Source organism: Orbicella franksi, chromosome 2 (assembly GCF_964199315.1).
Source record: "Orbicella franksi chromosome 2, jaOrbFran1.1, whole genome shotgun sequence".
NCBI lineage: Eukaryota > Metazoa > Cnidaria > Anthozoa > Scleractinia > Merulinidae > Orbicella > Orbicella franksi.
The window spans coordinates 4,869,215-4,884,807 of record NC_138146.1 but is presented as its reverse complement, the minus strand read 5'-3'; the positions used below and the strand labels follow the sequence as shown (position 1 = coordinate 4,884,807).

Here is a 15,593-nt window from a genome sequence, read left to right as displayed (position 1 = left end):
CTGTCATAACACACTCTTGAAATTTTAGTAGAGCCCGCGCTACGTTCTCTCACGAGAGTTCCACACCCTGTTTTCAGAGCAAGAAAACCCGGAAAAATCTTTTTCTACTAATTTCTCAGTAATATAAGCCTGTAAATCTGTAAGTAATGCTTGTGCAAGAAAAATTCAAGTTATACTGACAAAGAAATTCTTATTACATCGCATGGCGAGCTTTCGGAGGGAAGCAAATGATCTTTGCATTTGACAGAATGAGTGAGTAAGTAAGTGTTTCTGAAAAACGCAGATATTTCTCTTCTTTCGAGAATGTTGGCATGAAATGGCAATCCAAGAAACGCTTGCGCATGCGTGTTTCAAAAAGAATGCCATAGATTTATTTGGGGGGAGGGAGGGCTGTTTTCATTGTGAATCGGGCAAAATCAGTTAAATTGCACACACGGGTCGGGTTCGAAGACATCTCTCCCTACCCCACTCGCCATCATAAGGCGAGAACTGCGCTGCATGGGAGAACAGGGCGAGACAGAAAGCCCGCCAGCTGGAAAAGCTAATATGCCTTATGTTTTACCTATTTACGTAGTTGCAATAAAGCGTTTTGCATTTTGATGTGGAAAACCAATTACCTTCAACAGCAGTTAGGTCACCAGCTGATTCATGGTTTTGTTTGCAAACGAACCACGGCGATGAGTAACATTCAACTGAAGTTTTTGCGCGAGAATAGACCTATCCTTCTGCTAAGGAATTGTGACAGGTTTTAAAAGACAAATCAAGTTGCTTATTTGCACAAGCATGCCTTCAAATTAGTGATAACTTGGGTCTAAACATGCTAAGTACAGACCACTCTTGAATTTGCATGACAAAAACTGTATTAACGGTTAAATATCGTGTCGATTTAGTCAATAAGTTTTGGTAAAAGACGGTTTAACACGATTTATCTATGAAAGGCTCTATTCACTAAAGTGTTTAATCTTCTGGGTAGCTATTGTGATCAGCTAATCAGGGCCCAATTCATTCAGGCAACAACCGCCCATGATAGTGACGTCATTGGTGGGTTTTTCTGCGTATCACACGAAAGACGAGAACTAAATTCTCCGATGATATATACCGCATATGTCGGATCTTTCTTAATTCTTGGCCCTTTAAGTTACTATAGTTCAGTCGAGGTAAAAATCGCGTCAACACAGCGAAGGGAACCGTTACTTAAACTGAGACGCTGATAAATAATGCATACCGCTCGTTATTAGCATTTAATAAGCTTAAGCCGCACTCACAAAGTTGTTTGGTTAAACATAAAACAGCTGCTTACAGTTGTAGAAAGGTTTGTTGACCTCGGGCGTTTCTACAATAAAACCGCAAGTTGGAGGTTTTCTGGCGTTGCAATTTCTTAGAAAGCCCCAACTCCCTCCCGCTGGGTCCGGGCGCGTGGGCGGAGAGGGGATCATCACTTTGTCTGCGAGGCCTTCATTTAGCGGGATTAAACTGAGTGGACGCTCATTTTAAATAATAAGAATTCGCTCGGAACAAGGGGTCTATTATGACCATGTCAAACGGACATATGATGTTCCATTTCTTATGTTTATGTGCAACATAATAAACGTCAAAATTTAGCGAGATATTCGATAATTATGGTTTACAGTTACCTTAAATTATGGCCTTCCGTACCGTTCAGAAAATTGCCATTTTAAAATTAAGGAGAATGGAGAGATTTACACCAGACTGAGGTTTAAATCATGTAAGGACCAAGCACTTTATAAGATAGTGATGCGAAGCCTGAAGCTTATTAAATATTTAATTCAGGTATGTAGGAGGACTATAATTTTTAAACCAAACATTTTCCTGTTAAGCTTTTCCCACGCGCAGTCGACACGAGCCTTATCGATGATCATACGAAAACTTGTGAGAATTCAATTTTACGCATTTCTGGCGTTCTGGTTGGTCGAGAGGAACCACGTGACCTTTTCCGGAATCACGTGAACTGATCCATGCGTTCTGATTGGTGGAGCCTCAGTGGCCAACTGTGCAAACACACGTTTTAAAAGTCTTGGAGCCCTCGATACAAATTGCGTATGTCTGCCACCTCTCTCAAGGAAAAAGTTTTGTTGGGTGGTGGTGGTGGGGGAGAGGAGGAATGCGCGCTGTCTATCGTGTTCCAACAACTGGCGGACATAAGAGTTAGTAGATGTACACGTACACAGGCTGTCGAAACTTCTTGGAAAACAGTTGATTCCAAAGATTTTACAAGTCGACAGTAGAAATAAAGGAGCCGTAAGCTACAAAGGTGTCTTTAAGCGAGTCAATCAAAATATGCCTGACTGAAAATCAAATTATACTTTCTACTCCAAATAGTCTTTGTAAAGTTGGAAAACTAAAGAAATTAGTATAATTGAATAAGGAATCAATCCAGTAAAGTCTTGGTCCTACTACATAGTCAGTGATATAACATGACTTAGCCGATGTTTATATCCTGCCTTTTTCCCTCTCCATCCACTCCCCACCCCGCTCCAAAACAAAATTCGCAGTAGCCTAGTCCCAAGTCGTTCTCGGCTCACGAGAGTCTGGAGTCTATCGTGAGGTGAAGTCGCTGAAGAAATTACTCTTCTCGCCTACTCGCCTACTTCTCAGATCGCGCGGACAGTGAAAAAGGAGGGAAGCCTAGGGACTAGAGTGACCATTGGCCGTTGTACATTTTGTTACAATTATAGACCACCACAGCAACCGACGTTGCAAAAGAAGTCGTTTTATTTAGCAAACTGCATCAAAAAATTGACATTTAACATCCTAGTAAAGTTTACCACTAGAAAGCCCCCACACAATAATATGGAGAAGTTATTCCCCGTGTAAAGACACCTATGAACACTGTGCGGATCGCTAGAAATTACCATACTCTCGCACAAGCCATGTTATATAATGTTCGGCTTGATTATAATGACTCCGTTTAAGTGCAACTCGGATAGAAAGAGAGAGAATGTTACATGGATTTCTGCCTTGTCACCTTCCAGCAAAAAGGAGGGCGTTCACCTCCTTGAATAGAATTTCAATGCCCCTGGCGAATTTATAACGATAAATTTCACGATTGATTCATGGGACTAAAATACAAAGTGCTGTAAGCAGATAGACATTTTAAAAATCTGGCCAAATATCACTCTCTTACGTTACAGTTATTTAGGTCACGCCACACCGAAGAAAGCGTTGTGTTACAATTCAGATGATCTCCTTTATCCCAGTCGCACTGTCTACCTATATAAAACAGAAAATATTGAAGAATTACGTGTTAACCCGTTCGGCTCCTCTTAAGCTATACAGCCTGTTGGCTCGTGTGACCTCCATGTGTTACTTACTGGATTCACACGAAACAACTATTGTGCACAGTAGGGCCAACGATGAGAAAGACTGCGTGAGTAACGCTACACTGAAAATCACGCCAACTTTTCAAAGTTCTTCAAATTTCTCTTCGCGTAGGGAGTATACCACTTAATAGTACAAGCTGAAGCTGAATTCACTGACTAGCCAGTTAAAAAAACGGCGTTACAACTTTTCTTAAGCTTGTGACTTCCTGTCACGTTTGCATTGCACTACTGCTAATAAATACCTCACCCAAATTTACGTCCAATTTGTTCCGCAAACGTTGTTGTTTTACATTAAACCTCACGTCCTGCATGAAATCCAGAAGCATGGCTCCTTGTACAACATTTAGTGACGTTTTTTAAAATTATATATAAACAAAAAGCATAAAAACAAACTGCGTTTTATCTCGTTTGTGTCACGCATTCTATCGCGGTCAAGGTTTTCACCTCATCACGCAACATAAGCAAGTCACACAACTATCCGTATTGTAACGTATTATGTTTGACTAATATTGCCTTTTAATTATTATAAGAGATATCCTTAACGTTTAACAGTTTATAATAATTAATCAACCCGAGCCCTTGTATACCATATGCAACAAAATTTAAAAGCCAGTTCGAATTGAACAAATTTTAGAATTCATTGCAATAAATTTCTAAAAAAAAAAAAGCATTACAGCTTGATCCGTTTACGAGAAAAGTTCAGAATAGCCATTTTCTTTAAAAAAAAAATATACAGTTAGTCGATAGATAACTTCAGAATGAAAATACTATGACTTGGAAAGGGATTTGTTCATGAGAGAACACCCTAAAGATGTTCCCATAATATTTCGGACACATCCTTGGCAACACTAAGGTGTTTTGGCCAAAACGTTCCAACGGAAAAGGGTCGAGATGGACCATGTTTCACGCCAAATCGGTTTAAAATCTTTAACCTATCTCTAAAAATATTTTCACGATTGCACTTCGAAAACGTCTTGAGAAACATATCTCACACGATTTACCTGCAAAATCATTCACATAAATCACTTCGCTGTTAGCTACAATCAGAAATCCATTTAAGGGTCTGAGTTTCTGTTACATAATTTACACTGTTTACAAACACACTTGCCTACTTCCTAGGCCTCTATATTTCGCCTCGGTCAATCGTTTTCGGGTCACGTGGTCACCAAAATCAATTGACCGTGAAGGCCTGGAAAAAAGCCGTACAGGAACTGGGATATAAAGATACCTGTTTTGCTGGGGGGAGGAATTCCTGATGCTTACCTTAAATACAAGCTAATTTAATACACTACTTGTAGGCAAGTTATACTCGCTATGCAAGATACGATCAAACGGTACATACTGCTTCTAATATCTACAATTCACGAAAGTGCTAGCTCCGTAATATACACAGTTTTCTTTTTAAGGCGTTTTAGCCGCGTTGTTTGCTTCAAGGCTAGTAGCGGTTGTATCCACTGAAACAGAAGGCAAATACGTTCAATTATTTCAAGACAAGCCAAAGAACAACGTGCAAAAATAGACAACCCATCCTATGAGGATAGCAGAGTGTAAACTTAAAAAAAAATTCAACTGCATTAAACTAGTTTTTTTGTACCTTAATCAAGTCTGATAGCCGACTTTTTATAGTTATCAATGAAAATTGGATACACTTCATGTTAGTTAGCACCAAACTTGTTTCAAATGTAAGTTGATGTTTAAATTTTTTTTAAAGTTGTTTGTGTCATAGCTAAAGCGATTCATTTAGGTATTTTAATGCGCGCCAAACGTTTACAGTACTGTACTGACTGAAATAGTAACTTAAAGCCTCGGTAACGTTCCAGTGATGTGACTGTCGATTATTAAATTAACTAATCAAGTAGGTGTTAAAATGTTTTAACGTAAAAATAAAACATTAGTTAGTTCGCACACGAGGGGCATTTGAGCTTTTGAATTCCTTGCCTCCACGTCAAATGACGTCATGCAACCTCTTGCAAGAGCGTTATTTTGGGGGCCTGGTGAGACTCGCACCATTCCTCCTCTTACTAATTTGCGCCTTCTCGCATCTGACAAAATTACATTACAAGCTCAGGAATGTTTTGTACTTTCAGAGGTCCATCAGATGTTAACCATTTAAGCGCTACTGGCAACATACAAATTTAATCTACTTTATGCTTTATTCGCAAAAGGCTTCAAAGCCCGAAGCAACAAGCGCTGCATGCCGAGAGCTTCCGAGGGTTTTCTGTTTAGCCTCGGTAAACAACCGCCCCTTGTGGGCTCAAATAGAAACGTCTGGGACTGGAACCGAGAAATTCCATACTGATGACGTCATTCCACTAAGAACTGATTGGTCGTTGTTCGATTCCAGTTTTGAGGGCGTGTTTTTCAAGGAGGAGAGAGTTGTTTCATTTTTATTACAGCATTGGTTTTGAAACATATTTACTTTATCGTTTACGTTCATATACAGCAGTTGGTGCTTTGGGCGAATGAACATTTCAGAAGTTAACAATAACTGATCGAAAATCAAGTTACCCGTATTAGCATCTGCCCGGAGGAGCCTGGGGATAGACGGAATTTCTGGCAGAGGAATCACCACAAAGGATTAGATCACACAAGATAAACATTTTTTAACAGTGTGACCTTATGGCAGATTGAAGCTTGAGGTAGCTCACAAAAGAGTGCTTATAACTGCATTGATTAAAACTAACTTCTTGATTGTGACAGGCTCTAAGCAGGATTGATTCTGACCCAGAGAAGTCGGACAGAGTAAACGTCACGCATGCAAAGTGCATAACTCATGCGTGACAGTCAATAGCGCATGCCGTGTTCTGACAGTTGCACTGGAATGGGTTCCTTTTCTTCTGTATCTCGGTCAAAAACTCAGCGATCAACTATATGTTTCTATTCATGGTATTGGTCAACATATTTTGTTGTAGCTTTGATTGGTAACGGGACTTCGGGTCGTCCAGTTGCCACGTCCACAAAACAGGAGTTTGATACCTCTTAGGGGTTCTTTTCAAAATTTCCGACCAGCAACCCTGTCCTTTTTATATGGGAGGGCCCCCCCCCCCGGGGGTCCAATTCCTCCATATATCATACTCGTAATGAAACTGATCGCCTTCTTCTACGAGGTCGTCCGATTTTCTTTATCACGCGTATGATTACAGACCGAACACTCAGTCCTATTACCACTATTGACTGGTATATACTGAAGGAACGAAGAACAATCTTGCTTTCCGTCCGTATTACGTTGTAGTTTACGTTAAAAACTGAGATATCCAGTTAGGATACCAACTTACTGAATACTGTTTCTCTACCGTCCTTCCCGTTCTAATAACAGCGACGAATCTTGAAAATGAATCTTAACTTCACGACCTTTTTAGGTTTCTACAATCATCTTTGGTGAAATTTGTCTCAAATTTGACAGCCACCTGGGAACTGTTAGAACTGTTTCGCAGGACATTTTGGGGAGAGGAAAAAAAAAAGCGTGGTTGTTAAACCAGCACCTGATAAACTGAATTGAAGGATTAAATGTAAACCTCTCAACGGATTTGTTCAACACAATGATACATGTGATATGTCAAAGGTGTCTTTCCATCGACGTTTTGACTAGCGTAAATTTTGAAAAAATGCTAAATCGGAAATGCAAGAAATTTCACAATGAAGCTTCTCGTTAGGCTGTTTTAAGCTGCGTTTGACGTCAAACGGAAAAAATGAACATCTTCCCTTTCCTATTCTAGTCTTTTGTACACTAAAGTGAGAATATTTGCTAAGAAAAGAAGAATTTTTTTGGTATTTTTGTGTTGGATTGATTTTAGGATCAGTAAAAAACAAAATAAAAACAGAGGCAACTCTTACAGCTTGCGATTTGTCGTTAATGTTACTCTTACACTCCTTATTAAGCCTAGTTCAAACTAGCGACATAACGACATGAAAAGGTTGTCGTGTCGTTACGTTTGCAACGTGAGCACCCTGAAATAACGACATAATAGCTACATAACAGCATGAACATAACCATTATATAGATAGGACTCTGTCCGCACTCTGATTGGTCAAAAACCCATGTTTTAACAGAGTATAAAACGTAGAAAAAGTGTGTTTTCGCGTGGAAAATCTATATCATAAAGCAAATGAAGAAGCTTAAGCCGTGTATTGCACTGTGATAAAGCACTCCGGACATCTGAGAACACTCGAGAAATGCCCGTCGTGTTTTATCACAGTGTAATACACGGCTTAGGCTTCCTTATTTGTTAAGTAAAGAAAAAACTCATCTTTTCGTTATATCTATATGTCGATGTTCACATTACCGACATAAGCGATTATGTCGTTACGTCGTTATGTTGCTATTGTGACCTAGGCCTTAGCAACCAATGCGCGCGGTCAAAAACCTCCCGTGAGCCACCTCAAGCTTCGATCACCATCTTCACGTCTGTAGCACGAATGTAACTGAGTAGATCCATTTCACTTCACGACATCATGCGAGTTACACTTGCATTTCGTTAGCAATTAGTGGTTTGTGTTATTCAAAAGTACACCAAGCAAACGGACAGCTGGTTAACTAGCTGTACTGTTTAGTTTAGCTTCAACCCGTTTTATCTTAAATAATCTCTTCCGTACTATTAGTGAGGCCGTTGCGTGACGCTTCTCGGAGAAGCGAGGCGTGACGCGAAAAAGAGTTGCGTGACGGCCAAATAAAGGCGAAGGAAATTATTTAATGGTTTAATAACAGTGCTGTTTATGTCTTGTATAACCCTTCACCGTTTATTGTTAATAAGTACAACACCGTTATGCGACAAGAACCGATTATTTATGAGCAGAACTCTCTGTTAATGTTACATCAAGAATCATTTTCATGCGTTAATTTTAAATTTGCGTCAATGATTAACTCTTTCAAACGCATTTATAATTTATACAAGCAATGGAAATGAATGAGTGAATGACACAGCTACCAAGCAAACCCACAAACTAGATCCCAGGCTCTCTCTCCTTAAGCAGAAAGACCCTGGGAACAAGATTGTTTTACCCATTCAATCCCAATATCAAACCACGAATTCTCCTTTCCTACCGCTATACATTCCTTTAAAAATAAGCTGCGAGAGTATGGTGATTCATCAAGACAATATCTTCTATATGACGGTTGTCTTAACTCTCCCCACCTTTCGATTCGACAGCGTATGGATAATGGAATGAGAAATAAGGTTACGATCTTCGATGCATTTCACTTACTTCGGATTGGCCCACTGTTTCTTTTCATTGGTTCTATGGAAAGAAGGTAAGTGAAATGATGGTTGGCAAAATATAAAGCAACGAAAAGATAAGACGTAAAAGTGATAATTTTTGTTTTACAGAAAGTCAAAGTTTGCATTGAGCCACTTTCCAAGCCGGGGATTTCCCACTTTTTCGGCGAGTAGAGTTATTTCTACTCTTTCCACTGTTAGTCCAGCGCAGGTTACCTCCCTCCCTCCAGCATTAAATTCGCTGGTACCCGGTTATACACCTACGTAGTTTTCCCAAGAGCACAACGCAAATAGTGACCAGGAGCCCGTTTCTCGAAAGCCCCAGAAACTTTTCGGGTGTATACGCCTGAAACGCCTGAAACGTCTTGTATGAAAGGCACCTCTGTTCATATTAAGAATACGTGAATAAAACAGATCTGTAATCATAAGCTTCGAGATTTTGCTGTGGCTTTCAGGGTGCGAAAACTTGTCGAGACCTTCGAGAAACGGGGTCCCAGACCGGACCGCTCATCCGGAGTCCTGCGCACTAGTTATCGGGGCGCCGCGCTTTCCGTAGAATAAACAAAACAGAAAATAAATACACAAATGAACAAAAAGTACTTACCCTGGGTACTGTGGTGGTGCAGACGGATGATGGCCCATTTCAATCACCTCTCTACAAAGGTAACAACATACTTGCCAAGTTACTTCTGGATTTCATCATGAATAATTAATTTCCCTTACGAGTTTGTTTTCATAATCAGAACTCTCTCCTGGGCGGATCGGACGCTCATTGGACTCGTCATGCAATCTGGGGGAGGAAGGTTACGTGACGAACCCAAAGAGCGTCCGATAGGCTAGATAAAACTTTCCCATTGTTTTTCTTCACAAGACCTATGTGGTAAACGTACCTTTGGGGAAAGAGTAAGGGCTTATCACCGAGAAGGGAGGATAATCTGAAGGAGTTCTGTTTCCGAAAATGTTTCGGTTACATTTGAAAAGTTGGGCTCACGTTGGAATATCGCAAGCTAAGGTAGGGACCATTATTTTTTTAAGGAGGGTAGCCCAAGGTCTCACCCCCTCAAAAAAAATGGCCATCCCTATCTGGACAAAAGAAATAATGAAAAAAAACACACACACAAATTCCAACGACATCAAACAAAACAAGAAATGAACCACACAAGTTGAAAAAAATTATTTTGCTCTTCAAAAGCTAAACGAAAAAAACAAAGAAAAACTCAGCGACATCTATAACTGAAAACACTTGTTGTACTTTTTAGGGAGGAGGCTTCTTAACAAAATTCTGCAGTACTAGCTGTCTGCCCAAGTTAAAAGAATGAAACATAAAATGATCATTTGTAATAACCAAAGTCACTTACGTAGGGTAATCGTGATCGAAGTCACTCTCATAATCCATTTTACGGTAATGTTTGGCCAATTTAACACTGAAGATTATGGCAGGGATGAAGAAGAACAGACAATAGCCGATAGAGAACCAGAAACCATTCTAAAAAGGTAAACAAAAAGGAAATGTGATCTATTTGCGGCAACATTACGCCGGAGAAATTTGAAAACGCAGTTATTTCTACGGTGAGTCCTAGCGTCCACAATAATCCGTCACGAAAACGGAGCTTTTCGAAAATGCTCTTCAAAGCAGAGGAGTTTGAAAACGCAGGCTTTTCGTTCTTGTGTGGACCGAAAACTTTTCGAGCTTTTCGAACACGATGGCGTCACGATAATCATGTGATTTGGCTGACCGAGTTTTCCTCAAACACAAATCCAAAATGACTGGTGATCGCTGCGTTTTAAATTCCCTGGGCGCAGTGTGGTCGGAAAACATTTGATGCGTTTTAAGAGTAATACCCCCGTTTTCAAATTCCTCCGGCGTAGTGTGGATGAGGCGTGAAAAAAATGCTACACGCATATCTGTCTCACCATAACCAAGTGATTCATGTTAACCAAACTGAAATTGTTATTAAATGTACACTACCACATCATTTATCAAATACCACATCATTTCTGTCCCTTTTAAAATACCTTGCCCAACAAGATCGTTCCCATAATGAAGTCACTGGAAAAAGTTGATGGCAGTTCTTCAACTTACCTACATTTTCTAGCAAAAGTACATGTAATATATCAAACACAAAAGACCGTGTTTGATCACATTTCCAAACACCAAGAAGAGAGTTGAAAATACTACTCGCAGCGGAGTACTTTTGACGAACTTCGAGGTGTTTGAAGTTGTGGTCAAATACTGGCTAATTTACATCAGATATTTAAACACCGTCACGGTCATGATTTCCTTTGTTTAAACTTACTGAATTATTAATGAGTTAGAGAAGTACGAGATTACATATGTACCACGAGCACAATTTGAAAAGACCATTACTTAAGATCAAAGTCATCAACAAGCCTTTTCATGGTTGCCTTTCTCATTTGCATTACAATGTAATCTAATGTGGATGCGAGGCAATTTGGGGCAGAAACTATAAAATTGCCCAAAACTGCCCTACATACATGTTGGATTGTATTGTAATGCAAATGGCATGTTAACCGTGAAAAGGTTATTGCTCAGTATTGTAGGCACGCAAGGAGTACAGAGAAGCATGCAGCATGTTTAGTGCCCTTTATAAGCATTGAAAGTCTACCAAAAAAGATACATACGAAAGGATAGAGAGCTTGGTTACAGATCACAACAATGGTTGCATCGTAAATATTCGTGACTGGCTTGCATCTTGCTATCTCATTATTAAGCTGTGTGATTCAAAGCAAAACAGTCAAAAGAATAAACTCAACACAATGAAGGTAATGTAATTAAAAAAATAAGTAATTTATAAAAAGAAAAATTAAACAAAAAAATTAAACCTGACTTTTTGAGTTGTTAAAAAAAACAACAACAAACAAACAAACAAACAAACAAAAAAAAAACAACAAAAAACAGCCATTGCTCAAACCAAGACTGCTCAATCTTGAGTCCAGCCACCAGCCATACGTCTACAGTGTCTCCCAGAGAAATATGACTTAAAAATATTGAATGTTCGAAGTTCTCTAGTATTATAGTTGACTATGACATCCTTTAGTATGTGTTTACAACTGTATATTTTTCCATAAGTAATAATGATAAATAAATCAATAAACAATAAATCATAATATTTAGAGTACAAGCCATATCAGCCCTAGCTGGTTTTAATGCGAGTCCTCTATCCTGGTCGAACTGGAATTTGAAGGTGTTGGTTTTTCAGCGGGGAGGAAAACCGGTGTACCCAGGAAAAAACCATCCATCAGAGCAAGGCTTCAAACAGGGCGGATCTAGGGGGGGGGGGGTGCAGGGGGTGCACACCCTCCCTACCGAGATGACATGCGGCTTTCTAATGTAAATGGTATTCTGCAAAAAAACCTAAGTGGTTTATTGGTGTTATGCCATTCCTTAGTAGTGCATCTCTCCTAAGAAAAATCCTGGATCCGCCCCTGTCAAACAAGCAAGGCAACAAACTCAATTCACATATGACACCGGGCCGGAATCGAACCTGGGCCACTTGGGTGGGAGGTGAGCACTCTCACCACTGCGCCATCCCTGTTCCCCCTCCATGGCTGTAAAGAAGATCCATTCATTAAATCGTTTCAATCCCTTATCCTCATGCACTGAGATTACTTACAACATCAAGGATGTGATCTGTGAATTGATAACCCCAGCCAAGCACACGATCCGTGTAATCTGTAACTATCTGTAACAAAACAGCCAGGAAGAAATGTAAGCCATAGCAAAAACAATTATGATACAGGTGTAGATGTTGTACCAACTGAGGCAAGAAGACGGTGGAAGCAGCGCAACTGCAAAGTCTTTTTCTTTTTCTCCTTGATTACATCACGTTGAATAGAACTAAAGTGTAATAGTTTATAAGGTTCAAAATCACCAAGAAAAGCACACAACGTTTTAGGCCTGACAAGAAAACAAAACATGTGCTGCATGGTACATTGAAAAACTTTTATCTCTTCCAAATAAGCATGCACGCCTCTATTGCTCTTTTGCGAAAGTAGCAGATTACAGCAATGGACAAAACCATCGAGACATATTTTTTGCCCACTGTTTAACATTACAGCGGACTTTGCAAATCCCCTTCCCCTTACTAACGCCATTTCTGGCTCCAGAAGGTTTTTCATGACAGCCTCTCGACTCAACATTTAATGAAAATCAATATCACGTTACAGCCATTTAGGTAAGAATCATAATTAGTGTTAATTTTGCATAAGGCAGTCTGTAGTTCGAACTTGTTTTGTCAGACAAATTTTCACATATGAAGAAAACAAATGTAGTACATCTTGTCTTAGAATATTTCAACTTTCATTAAGACATCTGGGACATTTGAGCATGGTAAAAATTCAGTTTTAAGATCATTTTGCAACTACACATGCACAATAATTATTAGAAAACAGAATCTTTCTAAAGGCCAATGTGATTTTATGAAAGTTGCGTAGTATATTAATGAATATTTTCCGCTTTTGAAACTGACCAGAGAAAATTACTTTAGTAGATTTCTTGTGAAACATTTCACTATGAAAATGAACACAATGTTTCCTCAGTTTCAACTTAAAGTTATAACGCTTTTGATATTGCTCTGTTACTTTTAAATTGTGTGCCTGAGTCTTCATTTAGATAAACCAGATATCCACGATATTCATTCTGAGAGTCTGCTTAATGCGGACAACTGGCCGGGTAACCCAGGATTAATAACAATAACAATAACAATAACAATAACAATAACAATAACAATAACAATAACAATAACAATAACAATAACAATAACAATAACAATAACAATAACAAATAACAATAATTATTATAATAATAATTATAACAATAACAATAATAATAATTATAATAATAATTGTAATAATAATAATAATAATAATAATAATAATAACAACAACAGACATTATTATTAACCGAAGTATAAAATTCTCTTGTATAAAAATGTTTTCACTGCTTATGTTTTGTGTGCCTTAAGATTGTTCAAGTTCAAAACAAAAAGCCATACAATATAAATAGAAAGCTTTACTGAAAAGTTACAAAACTGAAATCAGAATTCTTGCTAATCCTGGACATTTAGGCAAGTCTCTTTGGCGACGTTATTAACCGGCTTCCACTGTATCTGCAAATAACGTTTTTTTTTGTCTAGATACTCACTTGGTTGATGTTCCTTGATGAGTTTGTGTGTAGATAGTTCTCTGCTTTCGTAGCTTCAGCCAGGGTATCGTTTGCCAGCACCTACAGAACATAACAGTAGCAAAAGTCAACTAATTTCACACTTGAACAATCAAAAGCTCTTTATAACAACAACTATTATTATATGGCTAGCTCCGTGAGCATGCAAAATGAACACTGGGATTGGCTAACTGAGCGGGCACCTTGGTACACCATCTCTGGATTACTCACTGTGTCCCGTAAGAAAATAGTGTTTTTTTTCCATGTAATAAATCCTTTATTGACCAAGCTTGTTTGGTCAAGCTGGTTTGATGTTAGCCTTGTTCTTTTTTTCCCATGTTTATACACCTGGACTTTATCAAAAAAACCAACCATCTTGACCTCATGCTTGGTCAATAACCCATAATTGAATGAAGTCCTGTCACTAATTTATGACAAATTTATGCGGGCACACCCCTCACAGCCCACTTCCCTATGGGCCTGTACATGTAATAATCACAAGAACAAGACCCCAGATAATGTCCAAGATGTAGGGAAATCTAAGGGTACACTTACAATTAACTGTCTCAAGACTCTTGAGCCTGAGGTTCAATTAAATATTACGTTTTTGCGACATTGCTTTTAAATCGCCAAATTTGACTAAAAATGTATGCCAGGGTCATAAGCTTTTTGCGCCAGTTCATATCTAACATTATACCTTCTACAAGTGAATATATCAAACGTCATTTATTTGAACTGTAGAGAAAGATATGAAGACATGATTATCACAGTTATACGCACAACTTTAAGCAGTTGTGAAATTAAAGCCCCCCAAAATTCAGCTTTTATCCTTCTCCGCAATTCAAATATATGATCTTTCATATATTCACTTGTACCTTCACCATTTATGGGTATATTATGAGCACACAACGTGACCAGCTCCCAGTTGGCTTGGTAGCTCAGTCGGTAGAGCTCTGCACTGTATCGCGGAGGTCATGGGTTCGAATGCCGTTCAAGCCTTAATTGTTTTTCTAAGCTTTAATTTCACAACTGCTTAAGTTGTGTGTTTAACCGGATGATCAATCATGTCTTCATATTATGCCTTCTCTATGCAAAAGGCTATGCTAATGAGTCAAAATGAAAACAACAATGTCAGAAAAGATTTCCCTAAAGTTTAACGGGTTCAGCTTGCTCAGTACTTAGACACAATTAAGTGACTATGACCAATCACACAGTGCTTACCTTGAGATTTCCTCCAATCGTTCTTAGATCTTTCACATTTCTATCTAATTCTCTCTTTATAAATGAAAAGTAATACCAAACAATTAGATCAGAATCAAAGTGCACAAAGCCTTGTTTATCCATCTTAAGTGAAACCCCTAAAGGGAATTCTCACTCGCAAATTCCCCACCTCAGTTTGTTCCGAGACCTGTCTGAAATGTCACCCAAAACATTGCACTGATGACAAAGAGTACCTAGAATTAAGCAGTCAAAATTTGTCCAGCTTGAAGTACTTTAGGAACACATCTAGAATTCCCAGGAGGGTTGACAACTTAGGTCAAAAGCGACAGCAGAGGTATAGAAGATGTGTTTTTGGGAGGGGGGAAGCACGGGTGTTTAATGAAAACAAATTAAACAGACTTACAGATTTAGTTTCCATCTCTGTTACTGTAGTGCTTTGTAGATTGCGCAGTCCTTCAGCAGTGAACAGTGTATCGTTTCCAAGTTGCTATCAGAACCAACAACAAAAATGACATAAAGTTGGACTTCATTGCCCCAACAAAATCTGTATTAGCTCAGTGAACCAATGTCTGGGGGTAATTTACTGGTTTACAAACAATGCATGGGCTCGCAGATAATACAACTTGGTACATAAAA

The 15,593-nt window shown here is 38.8% G+C and overlaps 1 protein-coding gene across 2 annotated transcripts in view; it reads right to left on the bottom strand.

Moving 5' to 3' along the window:
* Window positions 1–2,715: 2,715 nt before the first annotated feature.
* The window catches only part of LOC145477878 (prominin-1-A-like), a 43,348-nt gene continuing 30,470 nt past the window's right edge, over window positions 2,716–15,593 (bottom strand). The window contains exons 16-25 of one of the 2 annotated variants that reach the window (XM_081455737.1): window positions 15,361–15,444; window positions 14,958–15,011; window positions 13,719–13,799; window positions 12,190–12,258; window positions 11,198–11,287; window positions 9,913–10,040; window positions 9,159–9,209; window positions 8,544–8,576; window positions 5,850–5,894; window positions 2,716–4,795 (exon numbers count right to left, since the gene is read on the bottom strand). In XM_081455737.1, coding sequence (XP_081311863.1) covers window positions 5,855–5,894; window positions 8,544–8,576; window positions 9,159–9,209; window positions 9,913–10,040; window positions 11,198–11,287; window positions 12,190–12,258; window positions 13,719–13,799; window positions 14,958–15,011; window positions 15,361–15,444 — 630 coding nt within the window. In that variant the 3' untranslated portion in view covers window positions 2,716–4,795; window positions 5,850–5,854. The remainder of the gene's footprint in view (window positions 4,796–5,849; window positions 5,895–8,543; window positions 8,577–9,158; window positions 9,210–9,912; window positions 10,041–11,197; window positions 11,288–12,189; window positions 12,259–13,718; window positions 13,800–14,957; window positions 15,012–15,360; window positions 15,445–15,593) is intronic. The other variant, XM_081455738.1, reaches the window with a different exon arrangement.